The 24,843-nt window shown below is 42.4% G+C and overlaps 1 protein-coding gene across 1 annotated transcript in view; it reads left to right on the plus strand.

Annotated features, from left to right (window-relative positions):
• Positions 1-24,843, plus strand: part of LOC140729730 (doublecortin domain-containing protein 1-like) — a 537,877-nt gene that overhangs the window by 379,067 nt on the left and 133,967 nt on the right. Inside the window, exons 21-22 of the mRNA XM_073049855.1 lie at positions 8,706-8,829; positions 23,376-23,557. Coding sequence (XP_072905956.1) covers positions 8,706-8,829; positions 23,376-23,557 — 306 coding nt within the window. The remainder of the gene's footprint in view (positions 1-8,705; positions 8,830-23,375; positions 23,558-24,843) is intronic.

Here is a 24,843-nt window from a genome sequence, read left to right on the forward strand (position 1 = left end):
TTGAGTCAGCACAGTGGCACATTGTGCTGGTGATGGCTGTGTGCCCACCACTCCATCCACGATCAGCTTTTAAGAAGGTTAAGAAAGGCAGGTTACTATTGTACTTGCCTCAGCATGAACCCACTTAAAGCTGATTGTAGAGGGCAGAAGAAATCACCTCACCCGGACTAGCAAAGTTCAAAATAAAAAATAAATGTATTATCAGAGTATGTATATGTTACTATATATTACTTTGAGATTCATTTTCTTGCGAGCATTTACAGGAAAATAAACAATAGAGTTTATGAAAAAATATGCATGAAAACTGACAAACATCTAATGTGCAAAAGAGGACAAACAATCCTAATAATATATTAAAAAATAGCACACACAAACTGCTGGAGCAACTCAGCAGGTCAGGTAGCATCTATGGGGGGAAATAAACAGCCAACGTTTCAGTTTTGACCCTTCATCAGGACTGGAAAGGAAGGGGGAAGAAGCCAGCATAAGAAGTTGGGGGCGGGCAATGCATCCCTCAAGGTTGCTGCACAGGTTGATAGGATAGTTAAGAAGGCCTATGGGATGCTAGGCTTCATTAATAGGGGGATTGAGTTCATGTTGCAACTCTACAAATCTCTGGTGCAACCACACTTAGAGTATTGTGTTCAGTTCTGGTCATCTCATTATAGGAAGGATGTGGAAGCTATGGAGAGGGTGCAGAGGAGAATTACCAGGATGTTGCCTGGATTGGAAAACAAGTCTTATGAGGCAAGAGTAGCAGAGCTGGGACTTTTCTCTTTGGAGCATAGAAGGATGAGAGGGGACTTGACAGAGGTCTACAGGATTATGAGAGGCATAGATAGGGTGGATAGTCAGTACCTGTTTCCCAGGGCATGAATAGCAAACACCCGAGGGCATATGTACAAAGTTAAGGAGGGAAGTCTAGGGGAGACATCAGGGGTAAGTTTTTTACACAGAGGGTTGTGGGTGACTGGAATGACTTGCCAGGGATGGTGGTGGAAGCTATAATATTAGGGGTATTTAAGAGCCTCTTGGACAGGCACATGGATGAAAGAAAAATAGAGGGTTACGGGGTAGCGTGGGTTTAGTACTTTTTTAAGGAATATATGGGTCGGCACAACATCGAGGGCTGAAGGGCCTGTACTGTGCTGTAGTATTCTAGTGTCTAGTGTCTAGAATATAAGTCGGAAGGTGATGCCAGGTGAGGGGGAAGATAGGTGGGTGGAAGAGCAGGGGATGAAGTAAGAAGCTGGGAGGTGATTGGTGGAAAAAATAAAAGACTGAAGAAGAAGAGACCTGATCGGAAAGGAGGAGAGTGGACCATGGGTGCTCCTGCCAGATTTGTGCATTTTGGGTATGTTACTCTGCATTTCCGGCATCTGCAGTATCTCTTGTGTTAGTACATAAATAATACTGAGAAGATGAATCCTTGAAAGTAAGTCTACAGCATATGGAGTCTGTTCGGTATTGGGGTGAGTGAAGTTATCCATGCTGGTTCAGGAGACTGATGGTTGACAGGTAATAACTGTTTCTGAACCTGGTGGTACTCCAAGAGGACTACAATCTTGTGTGCCTCGATAACTCAGAGAGCTGGAGTCAGGGCTTTATGCTTTGGCTCTTGGTAAGATCACCCATGCCAAACAGGCCAAAGGGTAGAGGCTAGACTGAGTGTGTTCCATCAGTCCTCCAGGTTCAGAGGTTCAGCTCAGGGCTAACAACCTTGACTGGTAAAACAAAACTGTTACGGAAACAGCAATGAAGAAACCTTCTACATCTGAGTGTCCATGGACAGAGAAGGAGGACCTTCATTGCTGCCCAAAATGCCAGCAGTGTAACAGGCAGTAGGTAAATAAATAAAAACCTGGTGGTGTGGGATGGAAGGCTTCTAATCAGAAGCAGTGTTTAGAGCCAGAGAGCAGCTAGTCTGCCCTCTACAAGTACAGAAAGTAACATTCCAATGCAAGGGAACAGTAAAAGGACGAGCAACATTATATTATACAAGTTATTTTTACTTTACCTCTTTGTAGTTCAAAGATCCAACATAGCGTAGCACTTAGCACAATGCCATTACAGTTACGAGAGCTGGAGTTCAGAGTTCAAGTGTGGTGCTGTCTGTAAGGAGTTTGTGCGTCCTACCTGTGAATGTGTGGGTTTCCTCCGGGTGCTCAGATTTCCTCCCACAGTCCAAAAACATGCCAGTTGGAATGTTAATTGGTCATTGTAAATTGTCCTACGATTAGGCTAATGTTAAATAGGTGAATAGCTGGGCAGCGTGGCTCGATGGGTCAGATAGACCTGTTCCATTTTGTCTCTAAATAAAATTAATAAATAAAAAATAAATGTCAAGGGGACATTAGAACAGAGTGTCCTTGAACTGATCAGGAAGATCACTGTAAGGGGTAGATCATGTTTAACAAGACCCCCCCCCCTACCCCACCCAGGACATGCTCTGTTCTCATTGCTACTATAAAGGAGGAGATACAGGAGCCTGAAAATACACACTCAATGTTTTAGGAACAGTTTCTTCCCCTCCACCATCAGATTTCTAAATGGACAATGAACCCATGTACAGTACCTCACAATTTTTGTTCTCTTGTAGCACTACCTAATTTTTATACATATTTCTGATGATAAACAGTGTGTTTTATGTAAATCACCATACTGTACTGTACATATGTCCGCAATAATAAACATGACACTGCTTCTGATTCTGAGTTGAGGAGTGATCTTGAAGACATCTACAATATCATGAGAAGAATAAATAGGCTGAAAAAAAGTGGCTCTGAGTGTGTTTCTGTATGTTCATGGTCTTCTGCTGTTGTTGCCCATCCACTTCAAGGTTTGACATGTTGTGCATTCAGAGATGCTCTTCTGCACATCACTATTGTAACATGCGGTTATTTGAGTTATTGTCACCTTCCTGTAACTCTTCTCTGATCTCTTGATTTAACAAGGTGCTTTCACGCACAGAACTGCCGCTCACTGGTTGTTCTTTATTTTTTTTTTACATCATTCTCTGTAAACTCTAAAGACTGTTGTTCATGAAAATCCCAGGAGATCAGCATTTTCTGAGATACCCAAATCATCCCATCTGGCATCAATCATTCCATGGTCATTTCTTCCCCAATCTGATGTTTGGTCTGAACAACAACCGAACCTCTTGTCCAAGTCTGCTGCTTTGAAGCATTGAATTGCTGCCAGATGATTGGCTCATAAGATATTTGCATTAACGAGCAGGTGTACAGGTGGATCTAATAAAGTGGCCACTGACTGTATATACAGTATACAGTACCTGCGACCCAGGTTCAATTCCTGCTGCTGAGTCTGTATATTTTCCCCGTGACTACGTGCTCTGGATACCTCCTACAGTCAAAAGATGTAGGTTAAGTGGAGATTGTAAATTGTTCTGTGATTAGGTTAGGGTTAAGTCGGGGTTGCTGGGTGGCATGGTTCGAAGGGCATATTACTCGCTGTATCTCAATAAATAAATAAATATTTCTCATTCTAATTTTTAGTAGATGTATTGCACTGTGCTGCTGCCACAAAACTAATTTCATGGCAAATGTCAGTAATTGTAAATATGATTGTGATTGTCATTATTTCTTATTGTAATTTATAGCATATTTTCTATATTGCACTGTACCGCTACAACAAATTTCACGACATATGTTTGTGATAATAAACCCGATTCTAATTCTCATTCTGACAGCTTTGCACCAAGGCTGCTACATTACAATAGAAACCAAAGATTTCTATGTTATTCCTCAATCACACAATAGGCAGCAAAAGATGTTTGCTTTTATTATTCTGAACACATTTGCACATACAATTTACACACTGACATCTTTAGTCACAATTTCTGCTGACATTTAGTACCTTAACACCATTATAAAACTTGATTCAAGGTGCAAACTCTGCGGTTTTTATTGAAAGTGTTTTTCAGGGGTACTTATACTGCAATTAGGATTGAGTGGGATTTGGCCACTGTTCCATTAGGAAAGTACATTAGCTTTCACATTAATATGGCTTGCATTGTGAGCATAACTGAACAGTTGCTTCATGCTTCATTCCTTTAAACTGGAAAGGGTAAACCGGTGCCTTTGAAGCATTTCAAAATATCTTTAACTCAGGGTAAGGAATGACTGAAACGTGAAAGGAACTTGTTGACCACCTTTGTTCCTTTCCAACAACAGGACTTCCTGGTGACCAAACAATTTAATTCCACTCCCCATTCCCATCCCGACATGTCAGTCCATGCCCTCCTCTACTGCCATGATGAGGCTATTCTCAAGCTGGAAGAGCAATACCTCATATTGAACAACGAGTCAGCTTACAGAGAAGAGGTGCAGCGGCTAACGGACTGGTGCAGAGCCAGCAACCTGTCTCTGAATGTGAGCAAATCTAAAGAGATGGTTGTTGACTTCAGGAGGGCACGGAGCGACCACTCTCCACTGAATATCAATGGCTCCTTGGAAGAGATCGTTAAGAGCACCAAATGTCTTGGTGTTCACCTGGCGGAGAATCTCACCTGCTCTCTCAACACCAGCTCCATTGCAAAGAAAGCCCAGCAGCATCTCTACTTTCTACGAATGCTGAGGAAAGTCCATCTCCCACCCCCCATCCTCATCACATTCTACAGTTTTTATTATTATGTATTTCAAAGTACTACGGCTGCAGAACAACAAATTTCATGACACATTCTGATTCTGATTCTGAAATATTATTTGTTAATATTCTTATTTGTTTTTTTTGTGTACTGGCAGTTTGTCTTCTTTTGCACCTTGGTTGTTTGTTAGTCTCTGTGAGCCGTTGTACATTGATTCTACTGTATTTCTTTGTCTGCTGTGAATGCCTGTAAGAAAATGAATCTCAGGGGAGTATATAATGACATATATGTACTTTGATAATAAATTTACTTTGAACTTTGAACGATGTTTGACCGAAACTGTATAAAATGCCTTTTCAGCTGCACTACAATTTCTACAAGGAAGGATGTGGAAGTTTTAGAGAGGGTGTAGAGAAGATTTAGCAGGATGTTGCCTGGATTACAGAGCATGTCTTATGAGGAAATGTTGAGTGAGCTGGGGCTTTCTCCTTGGAGTGAAGGAGGATGAGAGGTGACTTGCTAGAGGTGTGTAAGATGATAAGAGTCATAAATAGATTGGACAGTCAGAAGCTTTTTCCCAGAGCCAAAATGGCTAATACAAGGAGGCATAGCTTTAAATAAAAACCCAAAATGCTGGCAGAACTCAGCAGGCCAGACAGCATCTATGGGAGGAGGTAGTGACAACGCTTCGGGCCGAAACCCTTCATCGGGCATAGTTTTAATGTGTTTGGAGGAAGGTATAGTGCGAATGTCAGGATGGTTTCTCACACAGATTTGTATTGTAGATGAGTGCAATGCACTGCCAGGGGTGGTGGTAGAGGCAGCTGTGTTAGAGACATTTAAGAGACTCTTAGATAGACACATGGATGAAAAATGGAGGACAATGTGGGAGGAAGGGTTAGATTGATCTTAAACTTGGTTAAAGGGTTAAGGAGTTGGTTAAAGAGCCTGTATTGTGCAATACTGTTCTATGAGCTATTTTCTAGACCAGTACCTTTGTAAAACCAGTCTTTGAATTCCTGAAATACATTGGTCATATGGCCATTTCCCATGTTATGACATTTACGACCCAAGCAGGGCAATGGGCGCCTCAGTAGTGTAGCAGCTAGCATGATGCTATTAGAGCTCGGGGTGTTGATGTTCAAAGTTCAATCCTAGCCTCTTCAGTGAGGAGTCTTTGTAAGTCCTCCCTATGGAATGTGTGGGATCTCTTTTGGGTGCTCTGGCTTTCCCCCACAGTTCAAAGACATCCTAGCAGGTTAATTGGTCATTGTAAATAGTCCTATGATTAGGTTAGGGTTAAACTGGGGTTGTTAGGATTGGCTGAGCAGTGCATCTGGAAGGGTAGGAAGAGCCTATTCTGCACTATATCTCAAATAAAAATTAAGTAGAAAGGATGTGGGGAAATAGATTGTGATTGAGGGAATATTTAAAAATAGTGGAACACTGCCATCTTGTGGTGTATGTTTTCTGTCTCCCAGGTAAAATAACTCCCCTTAATTGTTCTGAGCAAAAAGTATATATGCAGGTTTGTCAAGTGGACATCAACCATTGCTAATTTTGTCAGTTCCATTTTGTGTGTCATACACAAGAGTTATAGAACACTACAGCACAGAAACTGGCCCTGTGGCCTATCTAGCCCATACTGAACTATTAATCTAGTCCCATCGACCTGCACCCAGACCATATCCTTCCATGCCCATCCCATCCATGTACCTATCCAAATTTCCGTTAGAATTTGAAATTGAACCCGCATAAACCACTTACACTGGCAGCTAATCCTACACTCTAACCAGCTTCATTATAACTCAGGTCCTCCAGTCCTTGCAACATCGTTGTACTCTGTACTCTTTTAATCTTATTGACATCTTTGCTGCAGGAAAAAAATTCTGTGTCCCATAGAAGCATTTTCTCAAACAAAAGGGATGTTTTGTGAGATTCCATCCATCCACAATGCAAACGAGCAAGGGAACAGCTCATTTAGTTACTCACACACATCAACACACTTCATTCCAGCCCAGATGGTGACTTGTTTTGATAGAGTCTATGAAGCTGACAAGTAAAAATTTTCTGATTAAACCTTTAGCTTTGTACCAATATCATAATTTTCCTGTAGGATTTAATTTCTTAAATTGTGGAGCTCAATTTTGATAATAAGTTGGAAACAACAATAGTTTTATCTATTCTATCTGCACTTCTGTCTGTGCATTATTTTTCAATACTGCTCTTGGTTTCTTCTCTTTAGTTTTCTAGTCTCTTGTTTTCAGTTCCTGTGCTCTGACAATTTCAGTCACCTTATAGAACCATAGAACATTACAGCACAGAAACAGGCCTTTTGGCCCTTCTTGGCTGTGCCGAACCATTTTTCTGCCTAGTCCCACTGACCTGCACCTAGACAATATCCCTCCATACACCTCTCATCCATGTACCTGTCCAAGTTTTTCTTAAATGTCAAAAGTGAGCCCGCATTCACCACTTCAACTGGCAGCTCATTCCACATTCCCATTTCTCTCTGTGTGAAGAAGCCCCCCCTAATGTTCCCTTTAAACTTTTCCCTTTTCACCCTTAACCCATGTCCTCTGGTTTTTTTCTCCCCTAGCCTCAGTGGAAAAAGCCTGCTTGCATTCACTCTATCTTCTATATTCCACCGAATGCAAAGCAAGCCATGAAACCACGAAAGAAAAGAAAGACAGCATGATTGTCAACCCCCAAATCTCTCATCCCCACAAAAATACGAACAAAAACGGAACAGGCACATCAACCCCCAAATCTCTCATCCCCACAAAAATACGAACAAAAACGGAACAGGCACATCAACCCCCAAATCCCTCCTCCAGATGCTCCAGTTTCCTCTCACATGCCCAAGACCATAGAGTCATAGAACACTACAGCACAGAAGCCCATCCAGTCCATGCTGAACTATTAACCTGCCTAGTCCCATTGACCAGCACCCAGAGCATAGCCCTCCATACCCTTCCTTTCCATGTACCTATCCAAATTTCTCGTAAATATTGAAATAGAACATACATCCACCATTTCTGCTGGCAGCAGTCAGTAAGTTGCAGGCATGTGATGTTGGCTCCAAAGTGTGGTGACTTTACGGCTGCTCATCACTATAAGACCATAAGATATAGGGGCAGAATTAGGCCATTTGGCCCATCGGGTCTGCTCCATCATTCCATCATGGCTTATCCATTTTCCCTTTTCAGCCCCAATCTCCTGCCTTCTCCCCATATCCCTTCATGCCTAGACCAATCAGGAATCTATCAACCTCTGCCTTAAATGTACATAAAGACATGGCCTCCTGTGGCAATGAATTCTACAGATCCACCACTCTCTGGCTAAAGAAATTTCTCCTCATCTCCGTTCAAAAAGGACACCCCTCTACTCTGAGGCTGTGTCCTCTGGTTCTAGACTCTCTCACCATTGGAAACATCCTCTCCACATCCTCTCTATCAAGGCCTTCCAACATTTGATTGCTTTCAAATAGGTCACCCATCATTCTTCTGAATTCTAGTGAGTGCAGGCCTAGAGCCATCAAACGCTCTTGGTATGACAAACTTTTCTATCCTGGAATCATTTTCGTGAACCTTGTTTGAACCCTCTCTGATGTCACCGCATCCTCTCTAAGATAAGGGGCCCAAAATTACTCACAGTACACCAAGTGAGGGCTCACCAGTGCTTCATAAAGCCTTAACATTACATCCTTGCTTTTATATTCTAGTATAAAATTCTAGGTCTCAGCCTGAAACATTGACTGTACTCTTTTCCATAGATGCTGCCTGGCCTGATGAATGCCTGCAGCATTTTGTGTGTGTTGCTAGTATCACAATCCGTTAACTGTTTTGTTTTGATGCAAACAATGCATTTCACTGTATATTTCGATGTTTCAATGTACATGTGACAAAAATGAAGCTAATCTTAATCTAACAATCTTAATGCTGTCTCAAATCCAAGATATGTTAACAAGTCCTGGAGTAAGTATTTTGCCACCATGTTGAAATATTCAATATTTATATTAGTGTTTCTGTATTTTGGGGAAGAAAAATCTGGATTGAACTTCTTTTCAATGAAAAAAAAATCATTTTTGTTTCATTAGATGGGCCATCAAACAGGAAGGAATCGCAAAGCCAGGTCAATGGAAGAAGTCAAAGCAGGAGAACGCCCTGTGGAACAAGCTGACCTACATGTGGCCTTTGATGCCAGATGGTGAATTGAATGAGGTAATGGAACTTTTACTGGTGGTAGATGGTGTACCTCTCTCCCAAACCGGTTTATATTTCACATAGAAATCCAACAGTTGGCAAAGCTTCCATTCATTCTGAGCACCCAGAAATATATGGCTGATCCTTCATTCAGAAATCCAAGAACTGCCTTAGCGCAAGGTGCAATTAGAGAGATGTTAATGGGGAAGTGTCTCCTTTTTTTCAGGTTCAAGATTAACCAGCATTCTGCCATACATGAATACAGCCAAATGAAACGATGTTCCTCCGGGACCAAAGTGCAAAACACATTACTGACAGCCATACACGTATAGCATATTTAAGATAGCAGTAAACATGTACAGTCACACACAAAATATATTATAGTGCAAGTCCAGGAGTGATATGTCCTGTAAATTGATGGTGCATGGGTGCTATTGGCAAGAACAAGCAGTCTTCAGCAGTACACAGACAAACATAAGCATGCATGCACGCAGTCCAGCTTGCCATTGCACTGAGCGAACACTGGAGATCTGCACCGAAGGTAGGACCAGCATGAACACTGTGCTACACCACCTCTGGCATCTCCCCTCCTGGACTGCTGCAATAGGCCATGGCTTCAGGCCTAGTTGTCACTATGACTGAGGCCGCGCAGTTCCCCCCACCACTTGTCTCTCCAATAAGCAAGGGTGGTAAACTGTAAGGTAATGTATTGGGTGATAGATAATACATATCATCCATAAGAGAAACTTCTACATAATTCACAAACACCGTCATTGAGTTGTTCTGTTCACTTTTAGAGATGGTATCTGACATAATGACGTTAGTGTAAGGTGACTGTTTTTGGTTTGTTCCTAATGGAAGTAAAGGGCTGTGGCTTTTGTTAAGCACATAAAATCACTCTTGTGTTCTTTAATCACAATTCCTACAATGGTGACTCTGATGTGCTTGACCAGTTCCAGAGTTACTCAATGACATGTTGACCAATGCAGTTGCTTTGAAGCTGCCAGAGTTTTGGAAGCTGTGTGCTACTGTTTGCACAGATGGAAGCCTGGTTCGCACTGTGAGAAATCACCACAGACAATACCAAATTTTACTACGTTGTAGCATCGCAAAGTAGCTGTGTTAAACCATGTATATCTGTCTGGACACGCCCCTCTGCTGACTGCTCCTGTGGCTCCTCCCACAGACCCCTGTATAAAGGCAATTGTGTCACTGCTCCTCCCACAGTCATCCAGCATGGATGTGGTCCATTTTGCTGCTAATTAAAGCCTTTCAGTATTTACTCTACTTCCAGTCTTTTGGAGTTATTGATAGTGCATCAGTAGCTTCACTGCGTCCAGAGTGTTGAGTCTACTGGAAGACTTGCCTGCACGTGATAGATATATCACTCTGAAAACTCACCTATTACAAACTTGTGGACTTTCTGAGTCTGAGCCTGTCAAACAGTTGCTCTCCTTGCCTGGCTTAGATGATGTTAGGCCTTCAGAACTAAAGGACCGCATGCTATCTCTCCTGGGCAATCACCATCCTTGTTTTATTTTTAAAGAACTCTTTATGCAACGAATGCCTGATCAAGTTTGCATAGCCCTTGCTAATACACTCGTGAAAGATTACAGGGAGTTTGCTAAAAGGGCCGATAGTCTACACTCAGCCAGGAAGAGAAGCAGAGTTCCTCCTCCTTTCCCTGATTCATTATGCCTGATCAACAGAGCTTCCAGCAGACTCACGCCCATGGCTCCGAACTGGACAACACTGGGTCTATGTTTTTACCATGAATGCTTCAGCATGAATGCCAAGAAGTGCAGCTTTGACAGTGCCATTACATCGGGACACCAGAAGTCTGTGAACACTGTGGGTTCCAGCTGCCAGGGTTGTCTACTGTTCATTGTGGACACTCTTTCAGGGCAATGCTTCCTGTGTGACACGGGTGCTCAAGAGAGTGTGCTGTCAGTATCACCCATTGATTGTAAGGCAGAGAACAACAGATCTTCACTGGAGGCTAATAACGGCAGTAGGATCTGGACTTACAGGTCACAATGCGTGAAGCTCTGCTTCAGTGAACGATGCTATACGTGGGCTATTGTCTTGGCTAAAGTTGCTAGAACACTGTTTGGTGCAGACTTCCTGTGTGCCAAAAGAACGTACTAGACCTTAAGAACTACTGGCTTGTGGACGCAGAAGACATTGGGTCTTTGCCCTGTACACCCAGTAAGTTCCCTATGATGACTCTGTCTAGTGCTTGCACCACCACGTGTGAATTCACTCACCTGCTGGGCAAATTCCCAAACCTCTGCAAGCCCCCTTTTTCCATATAGTCACAAAGCAGGGTGTCGAGCACCACATTTTCACAACTGGCTGACTGTGCCCGTGCTCGTAGGCTGGACTCAGAAAAGCTGGCCAGCACAAAGGGTGATCTGCTAACATGGATATGCTCGGCATTGTATGCTGTTGGAATATCTCTTGGCCTTCACAACTTAACATGGTCCCTAAGCTCGATAGTGGTTGCCATCCATGCCGTGTCTTGTTGATGAGTTTCATTTCTACTTAGTGTCTAACATTGGATTCCAGTTGCCCTGATACCATTTCTCCATGACTGCAATGTCCTGGTGAAAACTTTCACCATGCTTGTCACTGCAGTGCCAAGATTAGCAGGGAAGTCTAAATGGGAATGCAGAAAATGAATCTTTAGTGACATGTTGCACTTCATGGTTTTGTGTGCTTGAAGCATGTTGTCAACCAGCTGCACATAGTTCAGTGTTCTGTAGTTGCCAAGAAAATTTGCAAAAACATACTTGAATGTCATCCATGTGATTTTCTCCAGTCCCACTAGAAGTTCTTTAAATTGTCTGTTATTGATGACCTGTTTGACTTGTGGACCAACAAAAATGCCTTCCTTAATCTTGGCATCAGTTATTCTGGGAAACATCTGCCTCAAATATCAAATTCCTTCATAGAAATTTTTGTGCCTGGTAACAGCAGATTCTGCCTTTGCAGACTTGAACCCAGTAATTCTGCTTTTGGCTTTGATAAACCCAAGATTCCGAGCAGTTCATTTAACTCAGATTGATTTATCAGATGAGTCTTATTCGACATAAAGGATTCAAATCTGTATCAGTATCAGTGTCATTTTCCATTCCTGGCTTGTGCATTATGGCATCTTCATCTGTCTCCTCTAGACTCCATGTCTCTGGTGGCTTCGGTACTGGAAGACTATTGTCGTGTGGCACAGGTCTTTTGGCTGAAGAGAAATTGGGATATTCAATGGATTTCTAGATTTTAGCAGAGGAAAACCAGACATCGTGGTCAGCCAAAGTAGCAGTCTATCACATAATCCTTCTGCTCTCACCGTATCATCGGGACAGTGAATGGCATTGACTTCCGAGTACCTCTGAGGCAAACAGCGCATGTTGTGCAACTAATGTGAGGAGCCCAGGGCTTTGTTTTGGTCACCAATTTTACACCCAAAGTAGAACTCATAGGCTTTCTTAATAAGAGAAATCTTTGAGATTTAAATGTGTACTGGCTACAAGTATTACAGAAAATATCACAGCTGTTGCAACATTGGCAAGATACTTAGCTATCACAGATAGTCCTGAAAGTATAATTATTTTATTATGAGTATACACAATATGTTATGCGCATAGAGCATGCGCCTCAACATAATTACAAACCGATATACATGTAAACACAGTGCATAGAATGGCGTGTGCATGATGCTTTTCTAGCCTTTCTAAAACCTGTCCTGCCATGCAGCATCTACACTGCCTAAGCATACCCAGGCATGCCTGACCAAGATAGAAAACATTGTAGGCAACATTTTAATTGATGATTTATGAATTGAAATAACAAATATAGGCGATTTTAAAAACTGGTGTGTGATTGGGAAATTTCATGGTTATTGTCATGATCAGCAGTCCAAAATCCATAAGATATGCCCAAAAGTATTCAGGAAGCATAATCTTTGTTGTCCAATGTTAGTGCTGCTTAACAAGGCCACCACCCCCTTCCCTGTTCATTACCTGGTCCCACATTTTCTAGACATTTCAGCATGTTTAGCCAGAAAGATAATTTTTTCTAACGTTGACTTAGTAAGGGCTACCATCAGATGCCTGTGTGCACTGAAAACATACCCAAAACTGATGTTATAACCTGGTTTGGCCAATATGAGTTTCTGCACATGCCATTTGGGCTGAAAAATGTAGCACAGATGTTCCAGCAATTAACTTTTATGTTTACCTGGACAATATACTTGTCACCAGCGCATCCAAAACTGAACACTTATCACATTTCCACACACTTCTCAAGGGCTGAAGCCAACATGGATTGATTACTAACCTCGCTAAATGCCAGTTTGGGTTGTCTACCACATCTCTGCAGAACATGCGACACCCCTGCCATCGAAAGTCGCTGCTATTATGGACTTTCCACTGCCCCGCACTACCAAAGCACAGCAAGAGTTTCTAGGTATGGTGAATTTCTATCACCGTTTCATCCCATGAGTGTTGAACTTATGCTGCTTTTGTATGCTGCCCTTAAAAGCTGCTTGAGTGGTCAGCGGACATGACCAGGGCATTTGACAACACCAAACAGACTCTATCAAACGCGACCCTACTGCCTAATGCACCTATAGCCATTACTACTGATGCCTGAGAGTATGCTGTGGGTGCTGTGCCTAACAGTTGGTTGGAGGCGTGTGGCAGTTGCTTGTCTTCTTCAACTGGCATTTCCGCACACCCCCTCCCCCAGAGGAAGTACAGTACGTTTGACTGCAAGCTTCTCGCCCTCTATCTGGCTGTCTGCCAATTTATTTTTCTGCTGGAGGGTTGGCATTTCACTGTGTTTGTTGACCACAAATCTCTCGTGCAACTGATGGCCACAGCATCAGACACTTGTCCTACATTTCAGAATTCTCACCTGACATACAGCACATCGAAGGGAAAAATGATGCCGTGGCTGATTGCCTCTCAGGGCCCGCTGTCGATGCCATACACACCGGGGTTGACTGTGCCAGCATGGCAGCCAATCAAGCTACTGACTCAGTGTTCCAGGCTTACTGGACAATAGACACGAGCCTGCAGTTGGCTGATGTCAAGTTCGGGGACTTTACCTCCTGTCCAAGTCTCAGCCGGTCACCCATTCCACATAGTGCCTGCAAACTGAAGGCTTCACAGAAACTGGTTGCTTTAAAGTTTTGTGCCTTAGGACGGACATGTGAGACTGGTGTGCATCTGTGTTGTGTCTTAATGAAAGAAAATTAGCCATCATGCTCATGTTCTACTGGCAGCTTTCGAGGTCATTGAGTGACGGTTTGACCATACCAATGTGGACCTGGCTGGTGCTCTCCACTACCTCATGGTTTCATGCATCTTCTTACCATGGTGGACTGTACCATCAGGTGACTAGAGGTTGTTCCTCTAATGTCAATGACGGCTGCGGATGTGGCTCCAGCATTCATCAAAAATGAGTCGTTTGGTTCAGCACCCAGTCTGATACTTTCTCCAACTGTGGTTCCCATTTCACATCAGACCTCTGGGCAACAACGGTCCAGACCTCGGGGTTAAATTGAATCACATCATGGTGTATTGCACGCAGTTCAATGGCCTGTGCGAGTGCTTTCCATTTTCCTTAAATGTTGCTCTGAGGGCCATCTTAATGGACATATGTTGGCACAATTGTCTCCTGGGGTTCAGAATGGCTCCAAATGAGACCATAAGACTATAAGACAGTGGAGCAGAATTAGGTAATCTAGCCTATCGAGTCTGAACCACCATTCAATCATGGCTGATCCTTTTTTTTAATCTCCTTCTCAACCCTAGTTCCCAGCCTTCTCCCCATAATCTTTGATGCTAATCAAAAACTTATCAGTCTCTGCCTTAAATACAACCAATGACCTGGCCTCCACAGCTGCATGTGGCAACAAATTCCACAAATTCAGGACTCCTTGGCTAAAGAAATTTCTCTGCATCTCTGCTTTGAAAGGGCGTTCCTCTATCCTGAGTCTGTGCCCTCTTGTCCGAGACTCTCCCACCATGGTCCTTTCCACATCTACTCTGTCTAGGTCTTTCAAAATTTGAAAGGTTTCATTGAGATACCCATCGTATTCTGAATTCCAGTGAGTACAGACCCAGAGCCATCAAACGTTCCTCATATGATAACCCTTTCATTCCTGGAATCACCCTTGTGAACCTCCTCTGGACCTTCTCCAATGCCAGCACATCTTTTCTAAGATGAGGGGCTCAAAACTGTTCACATACTCAAGGTGAGGCCTCATCAGTGCCTTATAAAGCCTCAGCATCACATCCTTGCTCTTGTATTCTAGATCTCTTGAAATGAGTGCTAACATGGCATTTGCCTTCCTCACCACCGACTCAACCTGCAAATAAACCTTCAGGGTGTTGTGCACAAGGACTTCCAAGTCCCTCTGCATCTCAGATTCCTGGATTTTCATCCCATTTAGAAAACAGTCCGCACATTTATTTCTACTACCAAGGTGCATGACCATGCATTTTCCAACATTGTATTTCATTTGCCATTTTCTTGGCAAATTCTCCTAATCTGTCTAAGTCTTTCTGCGTCCTACCTGTTTCCTCAACACTACCTGCCTCTCCAATAATCTTCATATCATCTGCAAACTTGGCAACAAAGACATCTATTCCGTCTTCTAAGTCATTTATATACAGAATAAAAAGAAGTGGTCACGACCCCTGCAGAATACCACTAGTCACTGGCAGCCAACCAGCAAAGGATCCTTTTATTCCCACTTCCCACTTACTGCCTCCTACCAATCAGCTGAAGCTTTAACCATGTTAGTAACTTTCCTGTAATACAATAGGCTTTTAACTTGGTAAACAGCTTCATGTGTGGCACCTTAACAAAGGCTTCTGGACGTCCAAATATAGAACCTCCACTTCATCCCCTCCTCCTTGTAATCTCCTCAAAGAATTCCAACAGGTTCGTCAGGCAGGATTTTCCCTGAAAGAAACTATGCTGTCTTTGTACTATCTTGTCCTGTGTCACCAAGTACTCCATCACCACATCCTTAACAATTGACTCTAATATCTTCCCAACCAATGAAGTCAGGCTAACTGGTCTATAATTTCCTTTCTTAAGAAGTGGAGTGACACTTGCAATTTTCCAGTCCAATGATTTCTGAAAGATCAGTTGTAATGCCACCATAATCTCTAACATTACCTCTTTCAGAACCCTAGGATGCAGTTCATCTGGTTCGGGTGACTTATGTACCTTCAGGTCTTTCAGCTTTTTGAGCACCTTCTCTCTTGTAAATAGTAACTGCACCCACTTCTCTTCCTTCACACACTACAACATCAGGCATACTGCTAGTGTTCTCCACATCGAAGACTAATGAGGAATACTCATTTAGTTCATCAGCCATTTCCTTGTCCCCCGTTATTATTTTTCCTGCCTCATTTTCTAGCAGTCCTATATCCACTCTCAACCCCATTCTCCTGCCTTCTCCCCATAACCTTTGACACCCTGACTAATCAAGAACCTATCAAGCCTCACTTTAAAAATACCCAGTGACTTGATCTCCACACCAGTCTCTGGCAATGAATTCTGTAGATACACCATTTTCTGGATAAAGAAATTCCTCCTTATCTCTATCCTAAAGGGACATTCTTGTATCTGAAGATGTGCCCTCTAATCCTAGAGACACCCACCATTGGAAAAATCCTCTCCATGTCTATCTAGGCCTTTCACTATCTACTTTTACTATCCACTTTGATATTATTTGCTAGCTTTCTTTCATATTTTATCTTTTCCCTTCTAATGATTTTTTTAGTTGCTCTCTGTAGATTTTTTTAAAATTTCCCAATCTATCTTCCCACTAATTTTTGCTTGTTGTATGCCCTATCTTTTGCTTTTACAATGGCTTTGACTTCCCTTGTCAGCAATGGTTTTACTATTTTATCATTTGAGTATTTTTTCATTTTTGGAATACATGTGTCCTGCATTTTCCCAGAAACGCACACCATTGCTGCTCTGCTGACATCCCTGCCAGCAGCTCCTTCCAATTTACTTTGGCCAACTCCTGTCTCTGATACCACTGTAATTTCCCTTACTCTCCTGAAATGCTGCTACATCAGACTTTACTTTCTCCCTATCAAATTTCAAGTTGAACTCAGTCATATTGTGATCACTGGTTCCTAAGGGATTTTTTTACCTGAAGTTCCCTAATCGCCTCCAGTTCATTACCTAACAGCCAATCCAGTATAGCTGAGCCCCGAGTAGGCTCAATAACAAACTGCTCTAAAAAGCTGTCTCTTGGGCAATCAACAAACTCACTCTCTTGAGATCCATTACCAACCTGATTTTCCTGATTAACCTGCATATTAAAATCTCCCATGACTGCCATAACATTGCCCCTTTGATTTGCCTTTTCTATTTCCTGTTGTAACCTGTGGTCCACCTCCCAGCCATTGTTGTGAGGCCTGTATATAACTGCCATCAATGTCCTTTTACCCTTGCAGTTTCTTAACTCAACTCACAAGGATTCAACATCTTCCGATCCTATGTCACATCTTTCTACTGATTTGATGCCATTCTTTACCGGTAGAGCCACACCACCCCCTCTGCCTACCCTCCTATCCCTCTGATACAATGTGTAACCTTGGACATTCAGCTCCAAACTACAACCATCCTTCAGCCTTGATTCAGTGATGGCCACAACATCATACCATGAGGACATGCATTCCTCCACAGCAGAGCTAGTGTATGGGCAGCCACCACGGGTGCCGGGTGATTTTATTCCTGACACCGTGACCACCTGGTCAGTGTCTCAGCAACATTCTGCCCACCCCAGTAAACAATTCTTTTATACCTATTCCTACCTCCCATCATCGCACACAGCACTTTTGGGTTCCAATTGACCGATGTTCTACCTATTTCATTTTCATTTTTGTCTGCCATATTGCACATCAAAATCCCCTTTAGCCTCCTTACAACGACCCGTTCCATGTTTTGTAACCTGGCAAAAGGACTTTTATTGTAGATAGGAAGGATAAACTTAAATCTATTTCTGTAGGTTGCCTCCAAGACCTGGATGGCTCCATTCCCATACTCCCTGCATCACGACATGACCACGTGTGTGTCAGCACACCCCTGGACAAGCCAGAGGAACTTGCTGTTACTCCAACTAAGGCACAGGGGACCTGAGCTTGGCGGTTCGTAAGAGCTCTAGTTAAAGAGAAAATGCCGGTTTTGGAGAACTCTGGGGAGGTGGGGTGGGTGGCCTGTGTCGGGTAATGTGATGAGTGACAGATGACACATTGTCCTGAATAGAAACTGTTCTACATAATTTACAAACATCGCCACTGAGTTGTCTTCACTTTCAGAGACAGCATCTGATACAATGACGTCAGGGTAAGCCGACTATCTTTGTTGAGCACATAAAACGAATCACACGTGTTTTATTCAAAAGATCCTGTCTTCCAGCATTTTACATTATCAATGTCCAACATGGTCTTGCGATTGCAGAGAAACATCCAAGACAATCACAAGACCTTCACACTCAGACTCTGACGCCTTCCTGTAGCAGGCAGTAACACAGCCCGCAACAAGTCCAGCTCCTCTGACAACAAGCTCCTCGCTGATGGGCTAAACCTGTAGTAACTGACCTTCTTAATTTCTAGCGTTGTCCTGTGATCACAAAAAGAAGTTTAAAAAAGACATCTTTGCTGGGCCCCCAAGAGGCCATTGTGGCTGAACGCGCTACCATTTTCCAGAAGAACCATGAGGTTTGGGCAATAAATTTAAAGGTCAAGGTTCAAAGTAAATGTATTATCAAAGAGCATACATCACCAGGTTTTCTTGCAGGCATTCAGATTAGAGCAAAGAAATACAATCGAATCAATGAGAAACTACACACAAAGACTGACAAACGACCGGGGTGTATAGGAAGACAAACTCTGTAAATACAATAAATAAATAGGCAGCACATACAAAAGTGCTGGAGGAACTCTGCAGGCCAGACAGCATCTATAGAAAGGAATAAGTATTTGACGTCATGGCCAGAAACGTTGACTGTTAATAGATGCTGTCTGACCTGCTGAGTTCCTCCAGCATTTTGTATATGTTGCCTTGGATTTCCAGTATCTGTAAATTTTCTCATGTAGGTAAATAAACAGCCCTGAGCATATAAGTTATCCACTTGGGAAGGTTTAATATTTGTGAATCAGAGCCTGGAGGCCTAGAAGAGGACTGTCCTGGGGTTGGAGGACTGACTATGTTTGTGTTGGGAGGGAGGCTGTTGTTGCTTAGTCACTTGGTATGTTCTATTTTGTTGTGTTCTGTGTTGATCAGTCAAGCATAGTGGCCATGGTTAGAATGTGTTGTGACACTTGTGGGTTGGAACCAGCACATCCTGAGATATGTTAGTTGTTAATGCGAATTACGTATTGCACTGAATGTTTCAAGGAAACCTTAGGAGGCAGTGATCATAAGATTATAGAATTCACTCTTTAGTTTGAGAGGAAGAAGCTAAAGTCAATATTACAGTGGAGTAAAGGAACTACAGAGGCATGAGAGTGGAGCTGGCCAAAGTTGATTGGAAGGGGACACTAGCAGGGATGATGGCAGAACAGCAATGGCTAGAGTTTCTGGGAACAATTCAGAAGGTGTAGGATAGATACATTCCAAAGAAGAAGTATTCAAAAGGGAGGATGAGGTAACTGTGGCTAACAAGGGAAGTCAAAAAGGAAGAGAAGACATTCAATATAGCAAAAATTAATGGAGTTAGAGGATTAGGAAACTTTAAAATCAAACAGAAACTAAATAAAAAAGCAATAAGGAGAGAATAGATGAAACATGACAACATGCTAGACAATAATATAAATTAGGATACCAAAAGTTTTTCAGATATATAAAGAGTATAAGAAAGGCAACAGAAGGTTTTGGAACCTGGGCCTCTGAACCTCCCTCTGCAATTAGATCCTTGATCTCTTAACTGGAAGACCACAATCTGTGCGGATTGATGAAAATATCTCCTCCTCACTGATGATGGTGCACCTCAGGGGTGTGTGCTTAGCCCACTGCTCTACACTCTCTATACCCATGACTGTGTGGCTCGGCATAGCTCAAATACCATCTACAAACTTGCGGATAATACAACCATTGTTGGTAGAATCTCAGATGCAAATGAGAGGGCATTAAGGAGCGAAATATGCCAACTAGTGGAGTGGTGTTGCAGCAACAATCTTGCACTCAAAATTAATTAGATGAAAGAGCTGATTGTGAATTTCAGGAGAAGGGTAAGACGAAGAAACACATACCAATCCTCACAGAGGGATCAGAAGTGGAGAGAGCAAGCAGTTTCAAGTTCCTGGGTGTCAAAATCTCTGAGGACCTAACCTGGTCCCAACATATTGATGCAGTTATAAAGAAGGCAAGACAGCGACTATACTTCATTAGGAGTTTGAAGAGTTATGGTATGTCAACAAATGCATTCAAAAACTTCTATAGATGTACCGTGGAGAGCATTCTGACAGGCTGCATCACTGTCTGGTATGGGGGGTGGGGAGTCCTGCTGCACAGGACCAAAAGAAGCTGCAGAGGGTTGTAAATCTAGTCAGCTCCATCTTGGGTACTAGCCTACAAAGTACCCTGGACATCTTCAAGGAGCGGTGTCACAGAAAGGCAGCGTCCATTATTAAGGACCTCCAGCACCCAGGGCATGCCCTTTTCTCACTGTTATCATTAGGTAGGAGCTACAGAAGCCTGAAGGCACACACTCAGCGATTCAGGAACAGCTTCTTCCCCTCTGCCGTCCAATTCCTAAATGGACATTGAACTCGTGAACACTACCTCACTTTTTTAATAAATATTACTTCTGTTTTTTGCACGTTTTTTAATCTATACAATATACGTATGCTGTAATTTATTATTATTATTATTTTACTTTTTTTCTTCTTCTATATTATGTATTGCATTGAACTGCTGCTGCTAAGTTAACAAATTTTACTACAAATGCCAGTGATAATACACTTGATTCTGATTCTGATATCAGACTGCTGGAAAATGAAGCTGGGGAGGTAGTAATGGGGTTACAAATGAATGGCAACAAAGTCAATAAGTATTTTGCATCAGTCTTCACTGTAGAACACACCAGTACTATGCCAGAAATTGGAGAGCATCGGGGACGAAATGAGTGTAGTTGCTATTACAAAGAAGAAGGTGCTTGGGAAGCTGAAAGTTCTGAAGGTAGCTAAGTCACCTGGGCCAGATGGTGTAGACCCCAGGGTTCTGAAAGACCTGAAGAGATTGTGGAGGCATTAGTAATGATCTTTCAAGAATCACTAGATTCTGGAATGGTTCCGGAGGACTGGAAAACTGCAAATGTCACCCCACTCTTTAAGAAGGGTGGGAGGCAAAATAACAGAATTTATAAGCCAGTTAGGCTGGTTTTAGTAGTTGGGAATGAGGTTTCGGGGTGCTTGGAGGCTCATAACGGTAAATATTGCCTGACAAATCTTTTGGAATTCTTTGAGGGTATAACAGGCTGGATAGACAAAGGAGAGTCAGTGTATGTTGTTTGCTTGGATTTTCAGAAGCTGTTTGATCAGGTACTGCACATGAGGCTGCTAAACTAGGAAAAAGCCCATGAAATTACAGGAAAGCTACCTGCATAGATAGAAGTTTGGCTGACTAGCAGGAGGTAAAGAGTGGTTGGCTGCTGATGACTAGTGGTATTTCACATGGGTCGATATTGGGACTGCTTGTTTTCACATTTTTGACAATGATTTGGATGATGGAATTGATGCCATTGTGGCCAAGTTTGTGAATGATAGGGAGAAAGATGGAAGGGTAGACAGTGTTAGAGAAAGTGGGGTGGCTGCAGAAGGACTTTGACAGATTGGGAGATCAGGAAAACAACTGGAAGATGGAATATAATGTAGAGAATTATATCATCATGCACTTTGGTAGATGAAATAATGGCATGGACTAAATGGGGAGAACATTCTGAACTCAGCTGCTAATGGACTTGGGAATTGTTGTACAGGATACACTAAAGGTTAATTTACATGTTGAGTCTGTGGTAAGAGAATCAAATGCAATGTTAGCACTCATTTTGTGAGGACTAGAATGTAATACTAAGGCTTTATAAGGCATTGGGATATTTTGAGCAGCTTTAGGCCCCTCATCTAAGAAAAAGATGTGCTGGCATTAGAGAGGGTCTAGAGGAGATTCACAGTAATGATCCTGGAAACGAAAGGGTTAACATATAAACCAATAGAAATCATTGAAACCTATAGAATATTGAAAGATCTAGATAGAATAGATGTTGAGAAGATGTTTCTTACAGTGGGGGAGGCTAGGACCACAGCCTTAGAATAGAACAGACATGAGGAGAAATTCCTTTAGCGAGAGAGTGGTGAATGTCTGGAATTCATTGCCATGGATGGCTGTGAAGGGCAATTCATTATGTATGTTTAACATGGAGATTGTTAGGTTCTTGATTAGTCAGGGCATCAAAAATTAAGGGTAAAAAGTAGGAGAATGGGGTTGAGAAGGATAATAGATCAGCTTGGAATGGCGGAGCAGATTCAATGGGTCAAATGACCTAATTCTACTACCAATATATTATGGTGTTACGATCTTAACATTTTGATGTACATGTGATAAATAAATCTGAATATGAATCTGAGTCATAAAGGCAGAGAGATTTTGAGAGGGAATTCCAGATCTTGGTGCACAAGCACATGAGGAAGGGATATGCTAAACAGACACAAATTATATTTTCAAAATGCAAGGAAGCCAAGTACTAACTTGACGTGTCATAATTATAGGCAGTTCCAATTCCCCTTTGATTGACCTCATGAATTTCTGAGTAGTGGTAGTTATCTCAATATACCTGTCTAGGCCAAATCTTCACAATTGGCTCACTGAGTTAAGGAGCAGTCAGAAGAGTGACTCAATATCTCCAAATGAGGCAAACATGGTTGAACACAATGTCACAAGAGATTTGCAACCAGGAGCCACTTTATAAGGTACAGGAGTGGAACCTGGTCCAGTCTTCTGTTGCTGTAGCCCATCCACGTTATGGTTCAATGTGTTGTGCTCTTCTGGATGCCAATGTTGTAACACATGGTTATTTGAGTTACTATCACCTTCCTGTTAGCTTGAACCAGTGTGGCCATTCTGGTCTGACCTCTCTCATTAACAAGTTGTTTTTGCCCACACAACCGCCACTCACTATACATCTTTTTGGCTTTTCGCACCACTCTCTGTAAACTCTAGATAGACTGTTATGTGTGAAAATCCCAGGAGATCAGCAGTGTCTGAGATACTCAAACCACCCCATCTGGCACCAACAATCATTTCATGGTCAAAGTCACTTAGATCACATTTCTTCCTCCTTCTGTTGCTTGGTCTGAACAACTGAACCTTTTGACCATGTCTGCATGCTTTTATGCATTGAGTTGCTGCCACGTGGTGAGCTGATTAGATGCTTGCATTAATGACCTAGTGTACAGGTGTACCTAATAAGTTGGCCGCTGAGTACATGTAGGTATGCATATGTGGATGAAACAAAATTATTTTTTTTGTAGGAATATGATTGGCCGATTGAAGGATCCCTTCTTCCAAATGCCCCACCGCTGAAAAACCAAGAACAGAAAAGTCAAGAAGTATACACCCCGGTGAGACTAAAGGTTCTGAAGAATGGAGAACAAGACAAGTCCAGGGCATTAAAGGTCACAGGACCAGACATCACCAGCATGCTCAAGAAAACGTAAGACAGCAAAGTACCTTTATCACTTCGGTCATGGTTGCAGTGTGGACACAGTTCCACCTGAGACCTCAGCACAAGCAGTATATACTGACATTCTGAACATCTTAGCTTTTCACAGCCACTGGATCTGTATTCTTAGTGACATAAGGCCTCAAAAATGTAAGAGTGAACACCACTTACTTGTACATTGTAAGTGTAGTTATTAAAGCTATTTGATGTGGAATAAAATGCTTCTGTATGCTTAAAGTGATGGAGTAAAAGTCACATATTTATATTCTAGCCCTGGAGTCATACAGCAAGGGAACAGGCCCCTCGTCCCAACTCATTCATACTGACTATAGTACCCACCAAGCTAGCCCCATTTGGCCCACATCTCTCTAAACCCCTCCTTTCCACATTCTTCTACAAATATCTTTCAATAGGATTAGTGCAAATGGCTACTTGATGGTTAATCATACAGTCATAGAGGAATATAAGCATAGATCCAGACCCTTTGGTCCAGTGAAATCTTGTCAACCACAGCCCCACTCAACTACCTCCAACTTCCTGCATTTGGCCTATACCTCTCCCTGTACCTAATTACTTCTTAAATGATACTGCTGTACCTGCCTCAACCACTTCCTCTGGTGGCTCGTTCCATGTGTGCTGCACTCTCTTTTAAATGTTTCTCCTTACTGAACACCTGTGCTGTCTTGAAAAAGGATCTAGTGCTTTCCTGGCATAGATGATGAATAAATTCATCTTGGGCTTCCAGCCACGTACAGGTATCAATTTTAACTGACACTTCGATGACAAATTCTGCCATCTTCATCAGGGATGTCCAGTCTGGTGGTGTTTATACCCCCATTATCCATCACTCCTGATTGGTTAGTCCTCATCCAATCAGGTTTCCGCTGTCCCACCTTACTTACAATCGAATTCCGATTCTTACTTAGAGTGAGACCTTTGCCTTTGTTCAAGTTCTTTTCCTCTAGTTTTATTTCAATGGCTTCCTTCACCGGGTGGTCCCAAAAGTCACTGGCATGGCATAGTAGTTTTGTGTTGTCAAAGTCAATCCTATGGCCATTGCAGATGCAATGTTCTGCTACTGCCGATTTCTCTGGGTAACCCAAATGGATACACCTCTGTGCTCCTCAATGAGAGTTTTCACCGTGCATCTCGTCTGGCTGATGTTGGCCAGTCATTTTCTATGCTAGTAACTTTGTCATTGAAACATTGGTTAAAGTCAATACCTCTACCCAGCTAGATGCCCGAGAAGAGTTTATTTGTCCTATACTCTCTTAATT

The sequence above is a fragment of the Hemitrygon akajei genome, chromosome 6 (genome assembly GCF_048418815.1).
Source record: "Hemitrygon akajei chromosome 6, sHemAka1.3, whole genome shotgun sequence".
NCBI classification, from domain to species: domain Eukaryota; kingdom Metazoa; phylum Chordata; class Chondrichthyes; order Myliobatiformes; family Dasyatidae; genus Hemitrygon; species Hemitrygon akajei.